Consider the following 11,111-nt stretch of genomic DNA (forward strand, 5'->3'; position numbering starts at 1 on the left):
CCTGTAGCTCAGTGGTTAGAGCACTCGAAAGCGAGAAGACCTGTGTTTGATTCCCGGGCAGGGGTAAACGGTGGGCAAGTTTCCTTAGTCCACATGCCTGTGTTTACCCAGCAGTAAGGAATCTGGTTATTAGTTAATTGGTGGATCACTTTTCTGTTAAGTATTAATCCCTTAAAAGAAATGATAATAATTTGGTCACCCAATCCATGACTGTTTATGGTACACAGGAATGAGGGACTTCAGTTATTGGGAGAGGCTCGAGAAGTTGGGATTATTCTCTTTGGAGCAGCAAAGGTTAAGAGGAGACGTAATAGAAGTTTTCAAAATTATGAGGGGATTTGATAGGGTGAACAAGGAGAAATTATTTCCATGGGCAGGTGGGTCAGTAACCTGAGGACACCGATTTAAAATAGTTGATTGGGGTTGATCAGGGCTATGGGGAGAGAGTGGGGGAGTGGGGTTGATCAGGGCTATGGGGAGAGTGAGAGAGAGAGTGGGGGAGTGGGATTGATCAGGGCTATGGGGAGAGAGCGGGGGAGTGGGGTTGATCAGGGCTATGGGGAGAGAGCGGGGGAGTGGGGTTGATTTGGAAGCTCTTCAAAGAGGCGACACAGACAAGATGGGCCAAATGGCCTCCTCCTGTGCCGTATGATTCTGTGACACTGCTGTGCACAATTGGCTGCTGTTTTGCCCACAAAATATACAGTATACTCTAACTCTGAGACGTCTTGTGAAGTCGTGATGAGACCAAAGCAAGGATTATTATTATATCCTGCAATTTCCCAGGCAGTACGGATGGGTGCACAAGAGGTATGCTAGCCTAAGCATACTCAAGTCACTGGTGGATTTTCACCTGAGCGAGGTGCAAAGTAAAAACCTGTGGCAGAAATGTAATGCTTCATGAGGATTACAAAGCAACTGAACAAAATGCATTTAGGCCATGAAGGAAAATGGCACAGAATTAAGTCAGATTCAATGCGAGAAGGCAAGCCAGGACTAAAGACATCACAATTGCAAAGAAAATCTTTAAATTGAACATGGCAAGAGCTGTGAAGGATAATAAGTCTTTCAGTTACGTTAAGAGAAAAACAAGCAATGGAAGAGGGCCACTCCACTGAAGGTGGGTTCAGGAGAGGACATGACAAATAATGCTGCACTGTTCCACTATTTATTTCATCAGTTTTTACTAAGGAGGTGACAGGTAACCTATCTGATCTGTAAAGAGAACTCGAGGATGCCATAGAGGAAAGTTGTGGCACTATTCGTATCACTACCAGCATAGCTGACAAACAGCCGTGTAAACTTGAGGTAAATCTCGGGCCGAGTAAATTGTGAGGGAGGAAGTTGCAGAAAGGCTGGCATAAATCTTTCTGAAATCACTGAATACTAGAGAGGTGCCAGGGATTGGAAAAAGGCAGATGTTATTCCTATTTTTAGCAAAAGTGACCCAGGAAACTACAGATGTCCATTATGGGTAAAATTATGGAGATTTATAACGATAAAATCATGGACCACCTGGGCAGAAATAAAATCATAAATAATAGCCAATATGAGTTCATGAAGGGAAGATCTTGCTGATCTAATTTACTGTTTTTCTTTGATGGTGAGAGAAGGGAGCTGAGTAAGGCTGTGGATGTTGTGTATCTGGATTTCATTACGGCCTTTGATACAGTTCCTCTTGAGAAGATGGTACAGAAAGTTTGAAAAATAAGCAGCAGTGGTATATCACAACAAGCTGTACCCCTTGCAGCTACGCTTGCAACCAGTTTAATCGGCCTCTCTTTTGTCTAGCATTTTTATTTGTCCTTGAAATGCTTGATCTTTGCTTCTTAGGCTTCTTTATCCATTAAGATTAAGAAAATGTGCTATTGAACTCGTTAGCATCCCTTGTTCAATTATTTGCAAACATATCCTTTTGGGAGGACTCCTGTGGGAGGACTGTATAAAATAGCAACAGAGGTTACAGCCTTCTAGAGAGAGATATACATCTGTATGTATCTCTCTAGAAGGCTGTAACCTCTGATGCTATTTTCTTGCAAAATACCATGCATACTTTTTGGGGGCTTAATGAAAGCATTTTTNAATATAGCTCATCAACAATAGGAGATTCCCCCAAAAATATGCACATGACACTCCCCCATTCAAGACCTTTCCGATGCGGTATAAATCATGTCTATGTCAATCAGTTATTGAGTTCTTGGCGGGCTCACAGACAGACAATATGTCTTTATTAGTATAGAAGAAGATGGATATGTAACTGGTTGACCTACCCCAGAAGACTGTGGATGCTCAGTCATTGAACATATTCAAAACTGAGATCGATAGATTTTTAAAAACTAAAGGATTAGTGGGGATAGGGTGGGTAACTGGAATTATATTAGAAGATCAGCCATAGTCTTGTTAAATGGTGGGGCAATCTCAAGGGGCTGAATGGCCTACTGCTCCTATTTCTTATGTTCTTATGTAGACTGGGAAAATGTTACCAGTGGAGTTCCACAAGGGTTTGTTTTGGGACCTCTTTTGTTTAATATTTTTTATAAATTATCTGAAACTAGGAGTTGCAAGCACAGTGGCTACGTTTGCAGATGACACCAAGCTAATGAAGATGGTAGATTGCAAAGCTGAACAAGACAGGTTACAGGAGGATTTGAACATACTTGGAAATTGGGCAGATCGGCGGTGGATGAAACTCAATGTGGAGAAATGTAAAGTACCTCACAGGGGGACAACATATCCAGGAAGGGACTCTTATTTGAACGGTAGGAAAATAATATCTATGGAAAATGAAAAGGACCTGGGGGACCTGATTGACAATAAATTGAAGCTCTTGCAACAATGCTCTGTCGGTGAGTAAAGCAAACTAGATGTTGGGATGTATCAAAAGATCAATAGCAGCTGAAATAGTGGGGTAATCCTGCCACTGTATGAATCATTGGTGAGATACTTTCTTATGGTCAGCTATAACATCTGATTTATGAAAGCTATAGTATTCAGTGCACCTGAAGCCCTTAAATGTTCAGCTGAAATACCACTCATATTTGAGGTAGCAGTGCAAAGGTGTGACTGATTCTCTCCCCTCCCCAATGTGGGGGGTGAGTAGCTATTTAAAGGATTCGGCTGATAATTTAAATGGAGCTGAGCCGGTGTAAGACTGCTTTGCTCTATAGTGTCAAAAGCAATACAACCTAAATGTGATTTTCAACCATAATTCTACAAATTATCTCAACCAGATAATCAGATATATAGAATGTGATTATATGCAAAATGGTAGTATAATTCATTCACTCTTATTTCAACAATGTTGTAGAATGCTAGTCCAGGAAATCTTCCTTGATAATTGTTGGTTTCACAAAAGGTCGCTTTCCTTTTGTGTTAAAATATGAACATACTTTGAAATCTGGGAAATGGAATAATATTGATTACACTCCAGATGAGACCAATTCTCAAGAAGTGTAGGCGCTAGATTTTTTCATTCAATTCAATTTAGTGTTCCACCGCAGTTGAATGAAGCATAATCCTCCTTTGGGAACACGTACAGATCAGTTCTGCAGTGGAGAGAAGATATTATCCTCCCAGTAACCATTTTCCATTCGTGAGATGTCACCTTTTGGAAATGGAGGATGGGGACATTGTGGGAAGTCCCGTCCTGTTTATCAGGGACCATCATTATTTGTAAATAATAATATAAGAATCTTTGCATTTGATATAGTGCCTTATCACATCTTCGAGACGTCTCGAAGCTCTTCAAAGAATATTCTGTAAAGTGTATATTTTGTGGGTAAAACGCGGCAGCCAATTGCACTCAGCAATGTCCCACAAACAGTCGTGGGTTGAGAAAAAGCAAAATTGGTAAAAATGCTGAATAAAATGGAATAGAAACCAAGCTTTTTCAGGTTATTATCTCTTAATTCGGTTCTAGGGGTCATTCTCCAAACTGCCCCTCAATCAAAGGTTCAGCCAACAAATGAATATCTACTCCCAGATCTCCCTCTGTTGGATACACAACCAAGTATATAATTCTCCAGCACCGGCCTTCCTCTTTAACAACTTGTGTTAAACATCACCTTCAAGCATGCTGTTTTATATATATATATTGGCTGGTAATTGGCAAACAATTCAATGAGATTAACAAGAATACGATCCTCATTTTAATACTAAACTTTCAAAATAGTAGTTTAGCACACACTAGCAAAGCTGCTGGAGTAAACTCCATTACTCAGTTTTGCTAAAATATTAAGTTGCACTGAGACAGATATTTTGAGAATCAGGAATTAACAATAATCCTCGCATTTGATACAGCGCTTTATCACTTCTTCGAGATGTCTCAAAGCGCTTCACAGAATATACTGTAGAGTGAATTAACTCTATATGTTGTGGGTGAAACACAGCAGCCAATTCCGTACAGCAGCGTCCCAGAAACAGTCGTGGATTGAGTGACCAATTTTTTTAAAAAGAAATTTTGATGAAGGAATTATTACCCCCATAAAAGTGATCCACCAATTAACTAACAACCGGGTTCCTACTTACTGCTAGGTAACCAGAGGCTTGTGGAGTAAGGAAACTTGCCCAACATTTTGCCGTGCCGGGAATCAAACCCAGCTCTCTTTTGCGAGGTGAGTGCTCTGACCACTGAGTTACAGTATCCCCACAAAAATGGGGCCATTCTGACCATTAAGCTTAAAATGCTTGTTCCACTGGAGCTAATTACTCATCCCAATTCCCTGCTCTTCCCACTTGCCCTCCTTTTTCTTAATATTTTCCTACTCCTTTTCCCACTTTTTTATATTCCTCTTCAATGTTTTATCCCATTTCAGTATTTCTCATATCAAAATCACTACACCAGGCAGTCTCATTTCCTAATCATTCACTTTGCTTCATAAATCTTCCAGCATGCAACGCTTTTCTTTACCTCAGTGGATTACAGTGAATTGCCAGTCAATTGCTAGACTTTGTTCTGTTGAGTCTATACTTATTCTCACCTATTTAATTTTCAATATGCTCTGGATTACTTGTGTCAATTCCATTAGTCTTAAAACTACTTGCATTGAGAAAGACCCTTGTGTGTCTAGGGCTGTCCCTTTTTACATCATAGTTGATCCCATCCTGTATGTCACAGTACATCTTTGTTGAGTATACGGATGACAAGTTTTATTGCTCACAGTTTTTACCAAAGTTTTATCTCCATCCTTGATCTGACGTTTGAACATGTAACATTCCCTCCTCTGTCAATTCTGTCCTTGTGTTCTTTATTATTAACCTACTTTGTCGTTAGTATGACCTTTCTCAATCTTTGACTGTAGTTTCTCTTCCATCTTCCCATCTTCCTAATTTTGGCCTACAGTTTTGGGATAATATTGACATGTCTCATTACAAGTCTTCATCACTTTGTAATCCTGATCTGTAATGCAGGACGTCTGAATTGATAAAATCTAAGGATTGGTCTGCGGACTGGACCTAGGCTCAAGGCAAGTGGAGGAAGATCATATATCTCTTGGGGACATCAGTCAGTAAACAGCTACTGGAGGATTATTGTTCAGGTGATCGGCTACCAATGTGTGGTAATTAATAATTAAATTATGAGGAAAAACTACCACGGAGAGGGGATCAGACCATTTATTCCTTTTCACCTCTTAAGAGCTCATTAATTGCTACAATTCACATTTTAAATGTGTAATATTTTATGCTTTTTTAAAAAAAATCTCAAGCCATGAACTAAGATGCTGTATAACACCAGAAAGTCTGGCTTTTGTAGCACTGGGAACTCCTGTGCCATTCATTAGCTCTTTAACCCAATATCAGGTACCACACTGTTGGATACCAATAAATTAGTTATATAATTAATGTTATTAAACATTGATAAGGAAATGTATACTGTTACCAATGACATATTGACTACACCAGATTGTCAGCACTACAGTGCCTTGTTTATCTTAACACTGATCCAGCAATTCCCACAATTTGTGTTTTCCAGTTTTCAGCAATAATGGAATGTTACACAAGTAAAGAGTTTGGATTATGGCACAAATTGAAGAGGAAGACGGAAAACCCTTGGCTCCTCTCCGATCATCTGAGCCTGCAGAGGAGCAGGGCAAAGCTCTACTCGTACTTGAGTTCAGGAGTTTTACAGATTACTGAGAAAGACCGAAATGTTACTCCATTACCGTGTGTCGTTACAGCCATACCCTGCAAAATGGAAGTCCAGGTCAATAACGAACACCAACAGATAGACAACCAGAGAACCAATAACAGGTGAGAGCATTTAACATTCACTAAGGATTATAGAGAGCCTTCATTCAGGAAGTACAGCCGAGTACACCTGACACGGCAGAGAATTGGAATGAAATATGACAAAAAATTGTCTCTCGAAATTCTCTTTGAGATGTCTTTCTGAAGCGAAAGTTGCTATATAGATGTAAAATTGTTGTTGTTGTAAGTTTGTTTAGTGGCTCTCAGCTGCCATACAAATTCAGCAAACAAACACACAGCCCCCCCCCACACAGCCCCCCCCCCACACAGCCCCCCCCCCCCCCGCACAGCCCCCCCCCCGCACAGCCCCCCCCCCGCACAGCCCCCCCCCCGCACAGCCCCCCCCCCCCGCACAGCCCCCCCCCGCACAGCCCCCCCACGCACAGCCCCCCCCCGCACAGCCCCCCCCGCACAGCCCCCCCCCCCGCACAGCCCCCCCCCCCGCACAGCCCCCCCCCCCGCACAGCCCCCCCCCGCACAGCCCCCCCCCCGCACAGCCCCCCCCCGCACAGCCCCCCCCCGCACAGCCCCCCCCCCGCACAGCCCCCCCCCGCACAGCCCCCCCCCCCGCACAGCCCCCCCCCCGCACAGCCCCCCCCCCGCACAGCCCCCCCGCACAGCCCCCCCCCCGCACAGCCCCCCCCCGCACAGCCCCCCCCCCCCCCCCCCGCACAGCCCCCCCCCCCGCACAGCCCCCCCCCCCCCCCCGCACAGCCCCCCCCCCCCGCACAGCCCCCCCCCCCCCGCACAGCCCCCCCCCCCGCACAGCCCCCCCCCCCCGCACAGCCCCCCCCCCCCCCGCACAGCCCCCCCCCCCCCGCACAGCCCCCCCCCCCCGCACAGCCCCCCCCCCCGCACAGCCCCCCCCCCCGCACAGCCCCCCCCCCCGCACAGCCCCCCCCCCGCACAGCCCCCCCCCCCGCACAGCCCCCCCCCCCGCACAGCCCCCCCCCCCCCGCACAGCCCCCCCCCCCCGCACAGCCCCCCCCCCCGCACAGCCCCCCCCCCCCCGCACAGCCCCCCCCCCCCCGCACAGCCCCCCCCCCCCGCACAGCCCCCCCCCCCCCCGCACAGCCCCCCCCCCCCCGCACAGCCCCCCCCCCCCCCCGCACAGCCCCCCCCCCCGCACAGCCCCCCCCCCCCGCACAGCCCCCCCCCCGCACAGCCCCCCCCCCCCGCACAGCCCCCCCCCCGCACAGCCCCCCCCCCGCACAGCCCCCCCCCCCGCACAGCCCCCCCCCCCGCACAGCCCCCCCCCCGCACAGCCCCCCCCCCCCCGCACAGCCCCCCCCCCCGCACAGCCCCCCCCCCCCCCGCACAGCCCCCCCCCCCCCGCACAGCCCCCCCCCCCGCACAGCCCCCCCCCCGCACAGCCCCCCCCCCCGCACAGCCCCCCCCCCCCCCGCACAGCCCCCCCCCCCGCACAGCCCCCCCCCCCCGCACAGCCCCCCCCCCCCGCACAGCCCCCCCCCCCGCACAGCCCCCCCCCCCGCACAGCCCCCCCCCCCGCACAGCCCCCCCCCCCGCACAGCCCCCCCCCCCCGCACAGCCCCCCCCCCCGCACAGCCCCCCCCCCCGCACAGCCCCCCCCCCCCCCCCGCACAGCCCCCCCCCCCGCACAGCCCCCCCCCCCCCGCACAGCCCCCCCCCCCCCGCACAGCCCCCCCCCCCCGCACAGCCCCCCCCCCCCCGCACAGCCCCCCCCCCCCCGCACAGCCCCCCCCCCCGCACAGCCCCCCCCCCCGCACAGCCCCCCCCCGCACAGCCCCCCCCCCCCCCCCCCGCACAGCCCCCCCCCCCCCCCCCCCCCCCCCCACGCACACACGTTCAGTTGTAAATCCTTGAAAAATCAAGTGGAGAGTTGTTATTGGCAGTGCCACCACCAGTGCAGTGGGTCTCTGACAATAAACTAAAACAACAACAACAACAAGATTCCATTTATAGAGCGCCTTTCACGTCGGGAGGACGTCCCAAGGCGCTGCACAGTTGGGTCATGACCCGAGCATTGGGGGGAAATGGTCAGGGGAGGGGAGGGAAGGGAGGGAGCGAGGAGGGGTTAGAGAGTCGAGAGGGGAGCTGAAGGCTGAAGATCAAAGAGAAAGGTCTTGAGACCGGCCTTGAAGGAGGAAAGGGAGGAAGCGGCGAAGGCACTGGGGGATAGAGTTCCAGAGCCTCGGGGCTGAGAGGCTGAAGGCCACCGATGGTAGGGCGGTTGGGCGGGGGATGTGGAGCAGACCGGAGCAAGAGGAACGGAGGGTACGGGCAGGTAAGTAGGGGGATAGTAGGTCGGAGAGGTAGGAGGGAGCGAGGCCGTGAATGGCCTTGTAGGTGAGGATGAGGATCTTGAAATCAATCCTCTGGGGGATGGGGAGCCAGTGGGGGGGAGCGAGGGTGAGGGTGGGAGTGATGTGGTCGCGGTGTTTGGTGCGGGACAGTACACGAGCTGCAGAGTTCTGAATGACCTGCAGTGTGGAGGGAGGGCCGGGAAGGCCGACGAGGAGAGAGTTCCCATAGTCCAGCCTTGAGGTGATAAAGGCGTGAACCAGAGTTTCAGCCGCGTGAGGGGTGAGGTAGTGCCGTAGTCTGGCGATGTTCCGAATAGATGGATAATCTGCTGTTTGTTATTTCAATGGCAGAGTCAGTAAATGGCAAACCAAAGTGTAAGGATCCTGAGAGGTATTTCTGGATGTCACATATTTTCAGTGTATGTTGTATGGAATATGCAGAGAATTTCAGGGAAGACAAATGTGGAAATGTTTTCATTCATTTTAATAGGGAAACAACCTTGGCCCGCATCAAGGGGGTCTCTGTCCTGGAACAATTATTGAAACCCAGAAAAGCAATGACAGGAAAGTCCATCAGCTTTAAATTACCCAACTCTCCTCTCAGGTGTACTAAATGTCCTGTAACAGAAGAGAAGTCAGCAAGGTCCTTAAAGTCTCCCGAGAAGACTAAAGTAAAGTGTCTTTACTCTCAGAAGTCACCTCAGGAAAGCTACTCATGCAGACAGTTTTGTAACCCTTTGTGGCCTGCACCCAAAATCATCCACCAGAATCCCAGAGCGAGGGTAATCGAGCCTGCGTGGATACGATATGGAACAGAAAGACTTTCGCCCCTGGATTTTAAAGATCAGAGAAAACCTGAAGTAGAGAGTTTGTCTTTAATTGGAGTTCATTGTCTGAAGCCTCCTGTAAAATACGTGCCATTACTGCCCGAGGTGGGCAAATCTAAGACCGAGCTCCACATTTACATGCCGAACGGTTTGTTAACAGGTGACAATGCGGATTCCGAGTCCTCAGATGATGGCTTTGAGGAAGATGTTACAAACGAGCTTCATTCGGTAAATGTACATGAAAAAGTTAAATTCCTTAGAATGCTTCCGTTATTAAATTAACTCTTGAAAGTTCTGGCAGGATAGTCATGGTGTTTGAATGGGAAAAACCGAGATTGTGACTACCATAGCATTTGAATGTCAGCTTCTGTCAAGATTCAGCTGCCTAACTAAGAGCATTAACTTGGCGAGGTTCTGACGATATCAACGGGTGGAGTGCCTTGTGGTCGGGGAGTTGGGGTGGGGAGAAGGGATAAATCATCAGATTTATTCAATCTGATGTAGTAAAAACCTCCAGCGACAGAGAAGAAAGCTACAACCTAGTCCATCATGTTGCTCTATCGAAGGAGAACAGCGGGGGAGAGAGAAAAATATCAAAACCGACGTTATAAAAAGTGGAAATTTACAAGAACGCATAAAAGACTGAAACACTGAGGGAAAGCCTCTCTGTTCCTTGAAGAGCAATAGACGAGACCAATACTCATTGTGTGACGTTTGAACAAGGACTTCCATTAACTGACCTTTCCGATGTACAAGTAGCTGAAATTATAAATGTAACGTTTTTGTGCTTATCTAAGTATGCGATGAAGAAGAGCGGATTATTTAACATGTACCACCTCTACAATCTCCATACCCTGCCTTGGCCACTCGCCGGTTTTGAGGTTTTCTTTGCTCATGACATATGGGCAGCTGTCTGCTTTTCCCTTCCCCACATATTCTCTATACGATCAATAACTTGTCACTCTGAACGTCATTCTCCCAATGCCGCCCGCAAAACATCAATTTCTTTACAGTATATTCTGTGAAGTGCTTTGAGACGTCTTGAAGACGTGATGAGGCGCTATATCAAATGCAAGGATTATTAGTATTATTTTGTAACTGGATGTACAATTCCCCTGGTACTCCATCATTGGCTGTTAGTATTCTGCATGTTGCATTTACTGCTACTTTCAGGATATTTAATGATACAACTAACGTAGGTGCTGTATTGAATTTGTCCTACACACGAGCCATTGAATCCAATGCAATAGATCATCTCGGTCTCCATTTCTCTCAACAATATCTCGCAATGATATTTCAGGCAGTCTACTTTGTCACGTGCTTCCCCTGGCCTGCCCTGAAGGTGCTGGCAGATACTGCAGTGTCGCCATCTGATACGTTGCCCAAATAGCAATTCTGGAACATCAAGCTTCGGGACATCATCTGGGCTTAGAATCTATTTGCTAAGAGGAAAAATATGCATTCTGAAGGCAACTGCTTTGAGGGTAGAGTTTTTATAGTTCTGGATGCTTTCTCATCCCCAATGATTCTGTTGGAGAAAATATTCCATTGGTGAAACTGAGCCTTACAGACCAAGAAGGTTAGAAGTTCAGTCTCTGGTCTGTGTGCAGTGAGCTGATGTTAACTGGCGCTACATCAAATGTAAGGATTATTATATTTTGTAACTGGATGTACAACTGGCAGAAGCATACAAACTATCAGGTGTGAGCCTGGGCAGCCAGCTTCAGGAGGCTTTTCCACCAGGGTGAGGTAA

General features: G+C 48.5%; 1 protein-coding gene across 1 annotated transcript in view; it reads left to right on the forward strand.

Annotated features, from left to right (window-relative positions):
* The first annotated feature begins 5,437 nt into the window (after positions 1 to 5,437).
* Positions 5,438 to 11,111, forward strand: part of LOC103187086 — a 7,919-nt gene continuing 2,245 nt past the window's right edge. The window contains exons 1-3 of the mRNA XM_042338630.1: positions 5,438 to 5,558; positions 5,972 to 6,249; positions 9,022 to 9,586. Coding sequence (XP_042194564.1) covers positions 5,984 to 6,249; positions 9,022 to 9,586 — 831 coding nt within the window. The 5' untranslated portion in view covers positions 5,438 to 5,558; positions 5,972 to 5,983. The remainder of the gene's footprint in view (positions 5,559 to 5,971; positions 6,250 to 9,021; positions 9,587 to 11,111) is intronic.

The sequence above is a fragment of the Callorhinchus milii genome, unplaced genomic scaffold, assembly GCF_018977255.1.
Source record: "Callorhinchus milii isolate IMCB2004 unplaced genomic scaffold, IMCB_Cmil_1.0 Scaffold10, whole genome shotgun sequence".
Lineage (NCBI taxonomy): Eukaryota > Metazoa > Chordata > Chondrichthyes > Chimaeriformes > Callorhinchidae > Callorhinchus > Callorhinchus milii.